General features: G+C 35.8%; 1 protein-coding gene across 1 annotated transcript in view; it reads left to right on the top strand.

Annotated features, from left to right (window-relative positions):
• TSHZ2 (teashirt zinc finger homeobox 2) overlaps window positions 1-14,754 on the top strand; it is a 270,639-nt gene extending 255,885 nt beyond the window's left edge. Inside the window, exon 2 of the mRNA XM_053694005.1 lies at window positions 11,281-14,754. Within this exon, the coding sequence (XP_053549980.1) occupies window positions 11,281-14,327 (3,047 nt within the window). The 3' untranslated portion in view covers window positions 14,328-14,754. The remainder of the gene's footprint in view (window positions 1-11,280) is intronic.
• Window positions 14,755-16,181: the final 1,427 nt, after the last annotated feature.

The raw sequence follows: 16,181 nt of genomic DNA on the forward strand, positions 1-16,181 counted from the left end.
TCAAAACTGAAATCCATCCATGTAGATTCCAATTTTGGCTGGAATGTCCCTTTAAATGTTGATTGGCTACAGAAAATGATGGTGATACTCTATTGCATTAAGGCATCTGTTTTAATGTTTAAATACTCAATATCTCAAAGTTTTTGTAAAATGTTGTTATTTACTATATGGATGTTTTAATGTCAAGTATAGTAAACTATGCTCCAATACAATTGTTTACGAAAATGTATTAGTAAAGCATTTTTTGTCTTATTTTAAATTATTTAAAAATGCCTAGCAAACTGGTGGTCAAAGATGATATATTTTCTGGAAAATGTTACTATCCTCTTCTCAGAGCTGATACTAGTGCCAGAGCATTTAAAACAAAACAAAAAATGTAATTTAAAATAATTTAGCATCAAACAAAATTACTCACAATTGAATTAATTATAAAATGTTTAATTGTGCAGAGCAACTTTGTAATGAATATTTATTTTACTCTCTATTCCTATAAAGTAACCTGTGTTTTTTTCACTACCCCAGATAGGCTAACCCTGTAGCATTGTACACAGACTTTTTAAGAGGTGTGTTCCTTGGCTGCAAAGTAATACACATTTTGGTAACAAATTGCAGCTGTGAATGCTTTTAAAATATTTATTTTGTATAAAGAACATTTAGAATGTAGCGCCTAATTGCTGTATACATATTCCATATATAACAAATATTATTGTCCCTTTAAGTCTTAAATCAATATTCTAATATTGAAAAATTTCTGCTCCACAAGTCTGTTTTCTCATCTAATGGATAACACAGTTAGCAGGCACTTGGCCATTACTGTTTGGCACACGGCGCCACAATAAGCACACCGTACATTGAATGTGCATGAAGGTCACCATCAAAGTGCCCCCTCTCTCATTTCATCTACCTCTTCCCATCTACAAGCCACACACAGTTTAGAGAGATTGATATGATACTTTATGAGTAATTTGGATGAACTGCAGCACTAACCCGGTAAAGTATTATAATTTTAAATGTGCCCTGAAAATAATTGAAATTCCAGTTTAGCTTCATCATAATGCAAACTGCTCGGATACATTTAACAGCTGACCGGCTCCCTATGAACACTGCTTTACAAATGAGGTCATATTGTTTTTTAAAGAAATTATATTCCAATCAAACATGTTTAGAAAAGGAAAATACAAGACACGAAGCGCTAACCTTTGTGTCGCTTTTCATCTACTTACCTGTGATTCACAACCCTTTCATTGCTGGAAGCTAACAAGCGGATAACAATGAATTTCTAGTCAATTTTTTTTCCCCATGGAAACTTTCCAGCAGATTACAACAAGAGAAAATAAAAAATATAACTTTTTTTGTACAACATATATATTGTAAATATATTTATATCCATACATCTTCTGCATTTTTCCCTAAATAAATGTAAAGGGAAAATATATTTACTTAAAGGGACATTCCAGTCAAAATTTAGATGCACACAGATGAATTGCATTTTTGTATAGAAACATATTTGCACTATACTTGTATTGGCAACATTTTTAGTGTTAATATTTTTCTCTGCACGTGCATGTGAAGCATAGCTAGATATTCTCAGTGTGCCAGCATTTTAACTGCAGCTGCTCAGAGCAACAGTGGGGCTTGTATTATGTCAGATATTAACAAATTGAGTCATTACCAGATGGTACAAGCACCTTAGGCTCTCTGAGCAGGTGCTGTGTTTAAAATGCTGGTGCACGGTGCATACTTAAATACACTTTTGAAACAGCTATAGCTTTTATTGGAAGCATTTTTGCTAATACATGTATATTATAAAAAAGCTTCTATTAAATGCTTTAATGCATCCACATAGATTCCAATGTTGTCTGCAAGATTTGAGTTTTAGTTCATTGTGGGTTTTGTTTGTATGTTTTTTATTTGTTTTTGTATATCAGCATACACATACAATAGGACTGTCACCAAGCACATCTGTTGTTTTATTTTACTCAGGGGAAGTATTATTTGTACTGCAGCTATCTGCCCAATGTATATGCAATTTTCATTAAAAAATGGTTGATTTACCCATATAATGCAAATAAACTTTTGTTATAATTACTACCAATGTTTATTAAAAGGGATATAAAAGTGCAAAAAAGCCCTAATGTTTAGTTTCCTTATTGCACTGTTGCTTGTATATAACTGTCACATTTAAAAGTCAGATCCAGGGTAAAAATAGACTTCTGCTTCAGAGATGAAAATGGCGGAATGATGAATGGTGGCTACACAGATATGTTTCCATACCTCAAAACCACATCTTGCAGGATTGTCACAGGTCGGGAGGTGTTGCCCGCTTCCATAGCCTCTTGGTGGTTTTGTCTTAAAGGGCTAACTGAGCCACACCCATGATCCTCCTAAACCTACCAACAGACCCCCTGCAACCCCTCCCCTTCAGTGCTTAGCCCCACCCACAAAATACCAAAGGGCAGCTGCCGCAAGCTCCCAAGTCCCCCCATGCTAAAAGAGCTTGTGAGATGAAAGCAAAAGTACTTACCTGTCAAAACATACTCCTAGCAGCTTTTGAAAACACCAAAGTCATGGCTGCCTCTAGCATTTTCCACTGCACACTATACGCATCATTTCTGCGTTATGGTTAGTTTGGGTAGGAAAACGCCTGCAGCAAACCTAGAGTTGATATGGACGTAATACATGGGAGCAAGTTTTTTTGTGGACAATGGAAAGTGCACTTGCCAATTGTTTAATGAGACCATTTGAAGTGGTATGTCCCTTTAAACGTTGGTTAAAGAGATAAATACATTTATAAGTACAGCATTTTCCAAAATGTGGGGGTTTAATGGAATCTTATAAAATGGTTTATCTGCACAAACTCTCATATACCTTAATAATGTACATGCTTATATTTTCCTGCTTCACATGAAGTGCCTGAGAGTATCTGTGGCCAATGTCGTGTTAATAAATGACCACATGGGGTTATACAAATCAAATTATTTTTCCACAAATCTCCTAAAGACTTTAATTGAGGTTTTCTGTAGAAAATAATTGGATAAATTGTTTTAAAGGATTATGGTAAACCCCATAATGGGCTAGATTACAAGTGGAGCGCTAATTTAACGTGTGACCATAAAAGGGAAAATGTGTCCGTTTACAGGTGCACGTTAAATAACCAACCATTACAAGGGACTTGTTAATGCTACAGTGAGCTTGTGGTAGCAATGAGAGCTCCGGAAATTAACCAGAGGTCAGACATCTGTTTAATTTAAAAAATGCCCCCAAAATAAAGTGTTATTTTGTTATAATAAAATATTTCAGCATTTTAATTTTTGTTTAATATAACTGCACAAAGCAGTTTTAAGGGCTTACGGTTTGCGGATGTAGGGTGTTAGAAAACAAAAAGGCACTGAAAAGTGCCTTTATATTAAAGTCTATGGGAACTGTGTTTTCCCAGTAATTATATATGTATATGAATATATACATATATATTTATGTGTTAATATGTGTATATACACATAGAAACACATAAATATATATGTATATATATATATTAAATTTGCTGCCCATCGCTGCGTGACTTACACCCTTCGCTGCTCTATGTTGTGTGCCGTCTATGACGGCATCAGAATGAGACTCCCATTGGAGCCTATGGAAGCACGCTCTCGTGAGCACAAAGCTTCCATGCAAGTGTTCACATTGCGGCGCACTTCTAATACCAGCGCACAATTGCGTGCACTGGTATTCTGATTGGAGTGCAAATATCTCGCTGGCGAAATCTCAATTTTGCACTCCACTCATAATCTGGCCCAATATGTTAGAATATACAACCTGGCACACACAGTATTTCATACAAGCACTAATTTTAAAGCTCTTTTATTTATTTATTTATTTATTTTAATTTTGAGAATGGGAATGCTGCTTCAATAGATAAACTCATATTTATCATTTCTGATACGTCCCAGTGTCTGCACAGAATGTGGAATAAAGGGAAATGTATCTGCCTCTTTCAATATGGATTGTAGATCCATAACACAGCAAACACATTTGTTACAACCCCCCCCCAAAAAAAAAAAACCAAAACTTTAATTATTAATTTTTGATACTTTTCATAGATGCATGTTATTACATTTGGAAGGGAAAAAAACATTACCTGTTATTAAAGGACCTAACACACAAGCAGGGATAAATATTTGTGGGTATTTAATTGTTTTTTGTTGTGTTTTTTTAAAGCCATTTCTATCAAGCTGAAGGGTAATTTTTTTCAGTAGCTGCTTATTTTAAATGCACAAAACCCTAGTGGGTAATTCCATTAGCTGCCCTACAGCATTGCAGTCTACAATTTCCCCAAGGCTGTTGTGAAATATTGATGAAATCCTTGCTTTTGTGGCTTTCTCAGATACACTAAACATTTGTCTGATGGAAGTTTTGCCTGTATTTAGAGAGATATAGCAGCAGCTTTAAAGAAAAATCCATTGCCAGTACTTAAAGGGACACATAGCTCATATCACAAAAAAAAGTTTTTTTGTTTTTTTGTGTGTATAAGAATGTGTGGTAATAAACTATCATTCCATGTTTTACCCATCAATTAATACATTTTAACAGAATTGATTTATCATTCTTCCTTTATTTATAAAGGGCTTTATTGCATTTATTACTGTTGCTAGTAATTTCATTTGTACCTCTGAGCAGCAATTGGCTGGTAGTAACACACATAACCCCCCCGCTATTAAGCCCTTTGTTTCCAATAACGCACACATACAAGCTAGGGATTTATTGCGTAAGTAATGCATTACATTAATTAACTGATGCTACTAATACACATACTTACAAACACAACAACATTTAACCCGTTGGCTGCCACCAGTACATCACACAAAAATAGAATTAATGCATAGGGGCCGATTTAACAAGCCCCAAATGGTACCTAATGCACCTATTTCCGCGATCCTTCAGGCTCACCGGAAACAGTAGTTAAGAATTAGCAGTCTTAAGACCGCTGCTATTTAACGTATCCGCTGCCTCTGAGGGTGCAGGCATCAAACCCCCCAATCATATATGATCGGGTTGATTGACACCCCATGCTAGCGGCCGATTGGCCACAAATCTGCAGGGGGAGGCATTGCACAAACAGTTCACCAGAACTGCTTGTGCAATGTTAAATGCCGACAGCGTATGCATTCAGCGATGCAGGGCGGACATGATTCACTATAGCGAATCATGTCCGCCCAGGGTATGATAAATCTACCCCATAGTCTGCCAGTAACAGAAAATAGTTATTAAGCTTTTAACTGCCAGGATTATCTAGAAAGCCCCATTTTTTCCAGTTTAGGGTTCTGGATAACTTAGGAAAAGATGGATGAGAGTGCTTTATGTACTGGTGTAAAGATGTTACCCTACATATATCATATATAATGGTGCACATGCTTTTAATAAAGGGACGGCAATAAGAGGGAAGGTGTGTTCTTTGCTTTTTGCACTGAGCTAGGTACCGGTATTGGTCGTCTTATTTAAACTTGTTTCATTTTGATTGTAGGGTTTCTACAAATCAGGTAGAGACAAATATGTTTTTTCTTTTCCATGTCTTAAAGGGCCATGGTACCCAAATGTTGAAACACATAAAAGTGATGCAGCATAGCTGTAAAAAGCTCACTAGAAAATATCACCTAAACATCTCTATGTAAAAATGAAAGATATTTTACCTCAAAATGCCCTAAGTATTCACATCCCATTGTGAAGGACTTGAAGCAGCAAATCAGTATGTCTGTCCTGGGACAGGCAAGGGAGTGAGCCTTGTGCACACTCATGTTATTTCCCTATTAAGTTTAAGGAAATCTCATGAGAGTTAAGTGAAATCTCATGAGATCACAGTAAAAGACCTCAGCACTTTTGATGCTGGTTGGCTGCTGTTCATTTCTTCCCTTTTTTTTACCTGCAGCTGGACAGCAGCTGAAGTATAACTTTTTACACAGGACTTACTCTGGTGAGCTAAGGAAATTGTGAGGTAAAATATCTTCCATTTTTACATAGAGATGCTCAGGTGATATTTTCCTGTCAGCTTTTAACAGTTAAAATGCATCAGTTTCAAGTGATTTCGCATATGAGTATTATGTCCCTTTAAGGACCTAACTAATAAGTGGTCTATGCTATGGTTAAATAAATGAAGGCTTAGGCTTATGTTTCTTTAAGAGTAGTTTTTAATATAGTTTTTAATAGATTTACAGTTTGGAATAAAACAAAATTATATTTAATAAGTAATATAATTGCTGTTGGTACAATTAGATTTTTCTAACGTTTTATCCTTTAATAGGTACTGAAAGCATTTGAAATTCCCATTTTTCATAGTTTATATTCTATAAAGGAATTGCTGTTGTAAGGTATCAAATCACAATTTGAATAAGTTTAATAGAAATTCACATTATTTGATCTATCCTTACAATTAAAGATTTGTTTGTTTATTTATTTTTTAATCTTGGGCAAATTCTATTTTGTATTATATTGTTATTTTATAATTGTATTTATGTTTTTCATTACTATCAGAAATTAAAATCCAATATCACAGATAGAACAATTTAAAAGAAAATACCCAGTTTTGTAGTACAGAAGAAAATCTAATAATTGCAATGTTCTAATTTTTCTTTATTTATCCTTAACTTTGTTTTCTTTTTTGAAGGTATTTTTTTTTAATTTAATTTTTGTTGTTGTGTAATGTTTAGAAAACATTAACTCTAAGGTAAATTTATCAAGCTGCGAAATTTAAGATCGCACAAGAACCCTCTTGTGCAACCAATCTCGCTAGAGCAGGGCCAGTCAATCAAATTTGATCAGTGAGTTCAGGGTGATTTATCTTCACCACCTCAGAAGAGGCAGAAAGTATAAAAAGCCGATACATGAAGGTCTGAGAAACTGCAAATGCTGCTTGATAAATTATATCCTTTTATATGCATTAAGAAATTAAATGGATACTAAATCAATTTTTTGTCTTTCATGATTCAGATAGAGGGGCCTATCTATCAAGCTACGAAAGGAGCTTGACGTCCCGTGTTTCTGGCGAGTCTTCAGACTCACCAGAAACAGCAGTTATGAAGCAGCGGTCACAAAGACCGCTGCTCCATAACCCTGTCCACCTGCTCAGAGCAACAATTCAACCCGATCGAGTAAGATCGGGTTGATTGACAGTTCCCTGCTGGCGGGCCCATTGGCCGCGAGTCTGCAGGGGGCGGCGTTGCACCAGCAGCTGCTGGTGCAATGTTAATGCAGAGAGCGTATTGCTCTCCACATTCTGAGATGTCTTGCGGACCTGATCCGCACTGTCGGATCAGGTCCGCAAGACATTTCTTAAATATGCCTCAGAGAATGCAATTTTAAGCAACTTTCTAATTTACTCCTATTATCATTTTTTCTTCTCTTGTTATCTTTATTTGAAAAGCAGGAATGTAATCCTTAGGAGATGGCACATTTTAAGTTTAGTACCCTGGATTGAGCTTGCTGATTGGTGGCTACATTTCGTTTTATTTTGCTCTCTTTTTTGGTCTCATCTACATGTAATATTTGCACTGCTATTTAACATTTATAAGTGTGTGCCTAAAAGGTGTGTCTTTTTTCTTTTCTTTTTGATACCAGATGGTACCTGCACCTTAGGCTCCCTGAGCTGTGTTTAAAATGCTGGTGCACAGTGTATATTTAAATACACTTTGGAAACAGCTATAGCTTTCATTAGAAGCATTTTTGCTAAGACACGTATATTACAAAAATGCTTCTATTCAAAACTGAAATGCATCAATGTGGAATCCAATTTTAGTTGGAATGTCCCTTTACATTTCTACATAACAGTAACCAGGATGTTAAGCCCTTAGCCCATTAAGACCTATTTCTGCATCTCTACAATAAATAAAGTACCGCACAATGTATATATATGTCAGAGCTGCAGGAAGCTCCAGCAGTCTCGACTGTTAAGTTATAGCTTAGAGCTAGTGTTCCTGAGCTCCAGACGTCTGCCCGCATATGGAACCTGAGCATGATTGTCGCTCCGCTTCCATATATATAGGCAGATGCCAGATCTTATGGTGCCAGCGGGAGGTGTGGAAGGGAACCCAGGAGGCGGGTGGGTGGCAGTGGACTGGGGAGGGGGAGGGAGTGGGAGTGCCCTACACTGCAGAAAATAGAAAATAAATGGAGAGCAAAGGTGTGTGGGTGGTTCCTAACTAATGATCATAGGAGGGGGGACCACTACACTACAGAAAATAAATAAATAAATAGAAAAATAATAACATTTTATCGGTACTGGCAGACAGTTACCAGTAGCGAAGATGGGTGGCATAGTTAGAGGGGGGAAGGTTAGAGAGCTGTTTGGGAGGGATAGGGGAAGGGTTAATCCTACACTGCAGAATATATATATATATATATATATATATATATATATATATATATATAGCGTAGCAAATATAAGCACTCACTGGTCTTTGTAGTAAAACTTCACATTTAATGTATAAAAATTAAAAATAGAGCATAACGTTTCGAGACCACATTGGTCCCTTTGTCAAATGCAGATACAATCACCAAACAATCTTACCTACTATAACCCAACACACACCCGCCTTATATACCCAGCAATGTCTAATTGACAAATCCCCTTCAGCTGAACTAAGCTCCAACTCTGTTTGCATTCCGAGGAGCACATTTTGTTCCAGTGACGTCATCATCACGTGTCCGTCACTTCTTTATTCCATATCAATGTGTACACGCTGCTCCTGACAGCTGTCAGAACTAACACACGTGTTAGAGAATACATGCATGGCAGAACTATACACAGTAGTGCCGTGCATGTGTACTATGTCTCAAAACATTGGAACATATAATAACCTATATGGGATATATACAAACTTTGTTTTATGGAGTGCATCTAATTGGAATACTTATATATATATATATATATATATCAGATACACAGTGAATTTTTTCTACATCTAATTCAGATTGGATTTCCTTTTTACTGTTATACTTATATTCTGGATCTGAAGAGGAAATAACTTTGCAAAAAACTTTTTGTTCTATACAGAACATTTGTGTTTTTATATATATATTTTTACACAACAGGTTATATTTATTTTTATTTTTTATTTTTTCAGTTAGTAGAAATAACCATCATATCTCTTCTGTTTGATTTGTATCAGTTATATGATAGTATAATTAGTGAGTGTATTCGTTATATTTATTCATCATTAGACTTGCATTCTCTCTTATATAACTGCTAGGGGTAAGACAGTATATTCTGGTCTGCCTTCTTCACACACACACACACACACACACACACACACACACACACACACACACATATATATATATATATATATATATATATATATATATATATATACATTTAATTTTAAAAAATTGCCTTCAATTTTCATATTGGCAGACTATCTGCCAGTAACTAAGATTGGGGGGTGAGGGAGGGAAGAGAGCTGTTTCGGAGGGATCAGGGGGTGGGAGGTAACAGGTGGGAGGGTAATCTCTACACTAAAGCTAAAATTAACCTTTCAAGCTACCCCTTCACTGGCGGGAATAATGAAAGTGTGGTGCACATATGCAGTTGGCGGCCTTTTATTTAACAAAAACCAATGGCAAAGCCATTCATATCTGCTATTTCTGAACAAAGGGGATCCCAGAGAAGCTTTTAAATCCATTTGTGTTAGGACTGCACAAGCGATATGTAAATAATTTCAGTAATAAACCATAAGTTTGTGAAAAAGTTGAAATTTACCAAAATGGGCCTAGATCAATACCTTGGGTTGTCTACTTAAAAAAAAAAAATTTAGTTTTGACAGGTAAATAGAAAAAAAAGCAAGGCTTTCTGTTTAAATTGAATGATAGCAAAATTTAAGAAATGTTTCCAGTATTTTGGGCAAGTTAAATTACTAATTTACAGTATGCATATTACAAATAACTGTGCATTAAAAGCACTGATGTGTGTTACTGGCAGCCAAAATGTTAAACCACTGATTTAATTATTTATTTATCTTTATATCATTTATATATGTAAATGCAAGATCCCTAGGAGTACAGATTATTCTTTGATGAATGGTGTGAGAAAGAGTGAGATTTTTTTCTTTTCTAGTATACATATAAAATACATACATGCAAAAATTCTGGCTCCTACTTTATTTGGCTAGCATCTAGATTTTGAACAAATTTGTTGTGCCTGCAGATCCTGGTTTCAATTACTTGTTTGATAAATTTGCTGATAGTTATTATGCATGTTGAAACACATAATTTTGTTACAAAACATAAGTCATTAGCATAAAACCCACACATTATAAATAGACATTATTTTGTAGGTTATACCTCTAATTTTAAACTGATAATAATTATGTATATTAATTTATATGAACTTTTCTTGTAGTTACTATGGTTTCTAGAACTGTTTTATGTTACTCTTTCAGTGCTGGAGACAGTAATTGATTTTCATTATTCATCAACTACAAAAGGCAGTATATTATTTCCAGTTGCATTTACAGGGAAGTGAAGCTGGCATTGAAAAATGGTTAAGAGTTTATAAATTGTGTTTAATACTTAAACTTAAAGTGAAGATAAACTTTGATGAATGAAAGCCCGTTTTTTAAAAATACTATTAAAAACAGGGGCACTTTCATTCATCAAAGTTTACAAAGCAGCCGTTTTGATTAAAAACTTACCTTTTTTTCTTTTCACAGCCAGAACAGCTTCCCCCTCCTGGAAATCCTTTCTTCACACGTCAGGCAATGACTAATCCGGCTTCCTCCAATCACAGCATGGCCTCAAGTAATGACTACCCTGGGGGGAAAGCTGTGATTGGAGGAAGCCGGATTAGTCATTGCTGACGTGTGAAGAGAGGATTTCCAGGAGGGGGAAGCTGCTCTGGCTGTGAAAAGAAAAAAAGGTAAGTTTTTAATCAAAACGGCTGCTTTGTAAACTTTGATGAATGAAAGTGCCCCTGTTTTTAATAGTAATTTTTAAAAAACGGGCTTTCATTCACCAAAGTTTACCTTCACTTTAATGCAAGATTTGAAGAGAAAATATTTAGTTTGGAGGAAAATGTAACAAAGTAATCATACTATCGAAAGACTATAAAAATAGAAGTAGTGTTTTATAGGCTATATTTAGGTTTTATGCTGGCCTAGGCCAGCTCTAATTAACTAATTCCACACAACCTGTCTTCAACTCTTTTTACCACTTCCCAGTATTTTGATTCTAAATTATTACAAAGCAAAAATTATTAAGTATTTTCAGTCCTGGATTCTCATATGTACCTATGTTTTGCAGGATATTTTCAGGAAGAAGAGGATTTAAAAGATGAAGCAGTGAAAGATGATGAAGATGAAGACGATGACAGTAGTTCTACAGCTCAACTGCAAGACAGCAATTACACACCTACTGATGAAGAACAAGAGGTTGGAGGGGACATCAAAGGAAGTTTTAGTTACCAAAATTCCCCTGGAAGCCACATATGCAATCAGGATGTGGAAAATGAGTCCCTGCTAAGTGATGCCAGTGATCAAATGTCTGACATCAAAAGCACATCCACTAAAGATGCTCAGGAACAAAAAGCAACACCCAGCCCCAAGCATCAAAATGAAGCACGTGATTGCATGGATAAGATGAAGACTGCCTATGCGAGCATATTGTCAGATTCCTATTGGACAAACCTAGGACTTAGTCTAAAGCTCCCACAATCAGAAAGGAAAAGCTGTGATAGTCGTAATGGAGGGACCAAAAGTGACTTTGACTGGCACCAGGATGCACTCTCCAAAAGTTTACAGCAAAATTTACCTTCAAAGTCTGTTTCCAAACCTAACCTCTTTAGCTCAGTTCAGTTATATCGGCAAAGCACCAAGATGTATGGCACAGTCTTCACAGGGGCCAGTCGGTTTCGTTGCAGGCAATGTAGTGCAGCCTATGACACATTAGTAGAGCTGACTGTACACATGAATGAAACAGGCCATTACCAAGATGATAACCACAAGAAGGACAAGCATAGACCGACAAGTTACTCAAAACCAAGAAAAAGGGCCTTCCACGATATGGACAAAGAAGATGCACAGAAGGTTCTTAAGTGTATGTTTTGTGGTGATTCCTTTGACTCTCTTCAAGATCTGAGTGTTCATATGATAAAAACAAAACATTACCAAAAAGTGCCTTTGAAGGAACCAATACCAACCATCTCATCAAAAATGGTCTCTCCTTCCAAGAAACGTGTGTTTGAGGTGAACAGGCCCTGCTCACCTGATTCTACGACAGGTTCTTTTGTTGATCACAGTTCTGCACAGAAAACTGGTAATCCTCAGCTTTCCTCCAATAATCGGTATGGATATCAAAATGGTGCCAGCTACACCTGGCAGTTTGAAGCTTGTAAATCTCAAATTTTAAAGTGCATGGAATGTGGCAGCTCTCATGACACTTTGCAGCAACTTACAACACATATGATGGTTACTGGTCATTTTCTGAAAGTCACCAATTCAGCCTCAAAGAAGGGAAAACAGTTGGTCTTGGATCCTTTAGCAGTGGAAAAGATGCAGTCACTCTCAGAGTCACCATCTAGCGATAGCCAGTCAAAAATTTTAGCAAGTCCTTCGGGTAGTGCAACATCTGACTCAAAACCATGTAAAGAGAGTAACATTGATACAGCAGAAGATGGAAGCAAAGATGAAAAGTCAGATACAAGTGAAGAACATGAAGATATGTTAGAGAAACCATTAGACCCGACCCTGAAATACCAGTACTTAAGAGAAGAAGATTTGGAAGATGGGTCAAAAGGTGGAGGAGACATTTTAAAATCTCTTGAAAACACTGTAACCTCAGCTATAAATAAAGCCCAAAATGGAACTCCAAGCTGGAGTGCATATCCCAGCATTCATGCAGCATACCAGATTTCAGACGTTATGAAACCTTCTGCACCAATTTGTTCTCAAGTAATGCAAATGAGGCCTACATTTTCTAACAAATTCAGACCAATTGCTCCAAAATGCCGATCACTTGGCCTAAACTCCTCATCAGAAACTCAGTCTACACAAGTGAAAGAGGAGTATGACGAGACAGAAGTTCAAAAAGACACAATAAAAAAGGTGACTCAAACAGAACCTGAGGCAGATATCAAAAATGAAGATTACCCTAAAACTGAAGCCAGTCCTGAGTCATCTAGGCTAGAACCAAATTCACCAGCAGAGGAGAAAAAAGAAAAGCAAATAAATGAGAAGGAAACAGAAAAAATGAATGATTCTATTGAACCTACTTTAACAAATAATGATTGCTCAACATTAAGGAGTTCACCAAATCATTGCCCAGATTTACCATGTGTGAATCCACTGAGTGCTCTACAGTCTGTTTTAAATAATCATCTAGGCAAAGCTACTGAATCATTGAGATCTCAGTCAAGTTCAAGTCCCAGTTCCTGTGTCATTTCAATGTTTCAGAAACCTATTAAAAGAATGGAAAAACCAGTTGCATGTTTAACTCCACCAAGGCCTGCTAGCAAGTATTTATTTGAAACCAATGATCAACCTATTGATCTTACCAAATCTAAGATAAAGAAATTTGAGTCAGCCAAAGCACAGTCTTGCACTTCGCCCCCTCAGAAGCATGCTTTGTCTGACATTGCGGACATGGTGAAAATTCTTCCAAAAGCTACCACCCCAAAGAATGTTGTTTCAGCAAGAATTGCACCTATGAAATTGGAGATGGACACTAGACACTTTGAGGAAATCTCCACAGAAGTTTCTCCTTTGCATAAAAGGAAGGGGAGACAGTCCAACTGGAACCCTCAACATCTTCTTATTTTGCAAGCCCAGTTTGCATCAAGCCTCTTTCAAACATCAGAAGGAAAATACTTATTATCAGATCTTGGCCCTCAAGAACGCATGCAGATATCTAAATTTACAGGACTGTCTATGACTACTATAAGCCACTGGTTGGCAAATGTGAAATACCAGCTCAGAAAGACTGGCGGCACTAAATTTCTAAAAAATATGGACAAAGGACATCCAATATTTTATTGTAGTGACTGTGCATCTCAATTTAGAACACCTGCTAGCTATATCAGCCACTTGGAAACCCATCTAGGTTTCCAAATGAAAGACATGAACAGGCTGGCAATTGAACAGCAGTCTAAGACAGAAAAAAAAATCACTAGGGTGGCTGTTCAACTGTCACCACAGCCCATAGCTGGGGAAGAAGACACAGACTCTAAATTTAAATGTAAGTTGTGTTGTCGGACATTTGGAAGTAAGCATGCAGTTAAACTGCATTTAAGCAAAACACACAGCAAGTCGCCAGAACATCATGCACAGTTTGTGGTTGAAGTTGACGAGGAATAGTTTATAATAGTGCATTGTCTTAATTTTACTTTTATGATTGTACAGTTTTATCAAACCAACAGAAAAGACTCCTGTGCTTTTATTGACCTAGCAATCCAATATGTAATATGTCTTTAAGTGTATATATTGGTCTACTTTACATTACATCATAAGGGAGCAGCTCCTGAGTATACATATACTTGTAATTTTATTAAATTGACTAACTGCTGCTAAATCATCGTAATCTGATTGTGGAATTAGAATATGCCCAGTTTTCTAACTTTTGATATAAGATATTTTTCTGATGCTTTGCAATACCCTGTGCAATCTGAAAAAGTAAAAGGAGGAAGGAACCTTTTCATTATCATTTCTGATGGGTTTAAATGGACTCTTAACAGATGGTATTTCAACAAATATAGTGTAATTAATAAAATATACCTTAATTTCATTCCACTTGAAATGTGTTTTTTTGCTTCAGAAAATGAATTTCTTTGTCTATCAAAACGCTTATAGTGTTTTCACTCCCTTGTGATTATAGCAGCATTTTCTAGGTGGGCAGAACTTATATGTTAAATATAATGTTGTGGTCTGAGCCTCTCAAACAGAGCCAACAGTTATGATATACTTTGTACACATTTGTTAGCTCTTGCAAGATTTTTTTTAAGCAGAAGATTTTTATTTGAAAACATGAATAAGCCTGAATTTTGTTGATTTGGAAAGGTGAGTTAATAATATACTAAATCAAAAAGAAATGCTTTTTTGCTAGACTTTATTACAGAATACCCTCCCATGATTTTTTGGCTTTCAGTTTAACTTTTAATATGTTTTTTTTTTTTGTTCTAAGGTAAATAGTGCTGACAAAACAGTTATTGTTATGAACAAAATGATTATATCATTTGTCATTGCTAACAAACTAATGTTTATTGTTAAAATGTAAAAGCAACATAAAATCTAAGCAGTTTGTGGGGGTACATTTTGACCAGTGCAATAAATTGTTGTAGGTCACTGCTTAACACCACTGCAGCAATTAAAAATGCAGGGTGAGCAATAACAGATGAAGATGTGGCAAATTCTTCCAAAATGTAATTTTCATTTAAAACACCAAGGTCATCAGTTTTCAATAATTAAAAATAAATGTATCAACTCATTTGGGAAAAACAAATGTTTTTAAAGGGACAGTACACTGTAGAATTGTTTTTATAGTAATGTATTTTCAATGACTTGTTATACCAGCTGCAGAGTATAACATTTATGAGAAATTGCATTTTCAGGTTTATTTGTGTATATGACGTAGCTGGTTTTGTGCTTTTAAACCACAGCCTATTACAATGGGTTGAGCTTCGGGTAATATCAGATCTCATTATGTTATCACTTTGTGTACACACACTTGCTTCATTAGCTTATATTTATCTGGAAGACTAAAGCTCAATACATAGAGAGAACAATGGAATATCATGTTATTGCTTAATTATCCTACACCCCACTGTGAGTGTAATTTCTTCTGCTTGCTGTGTTTATTTAGGCTATTCAATAGCTGAGACTCCAGTATCAAAACTTTCAGTATAGGTTTGGATGCCACAGGCTAAATCAGCTGTTTCAAAGGCCAACATAGGGGTAAAGGAGCTACTTGTAAACAATTTGGGGGGAACTGTCCCTTTAAATCCTGCAGAGATGGTATTGTTAAAAAAGAACCATTGTTTTAAAATGTAGTTTCATTTTTCCTGTAAACAAGTCTTAGGGGAACATGGGTCTTGTATGCTTAATGTCATGCATTTAATAGATTTTTATTTTTTATTTTACAAACTTGTTTTATATTGTATGACTGATCTGAAACTATACATTTGTTCATAGTTTAATGCTAAATACGGGTGAAAT

This window comes from Bombina bombina, chromosome 1 (genome assembly GCF_027579735.1).
Source record: "Bombina bombina isolate aBomBom1 chromosome 1, aBomBom1.pri, whole genome shotgun sequence".
In the NCBI taxonomy this organism is placed as follows: Eukaryota; Metazoa; Chordata; class Amphibia; order Anura; family Bombinatoridae; genus Bombina; species Bombina bombina.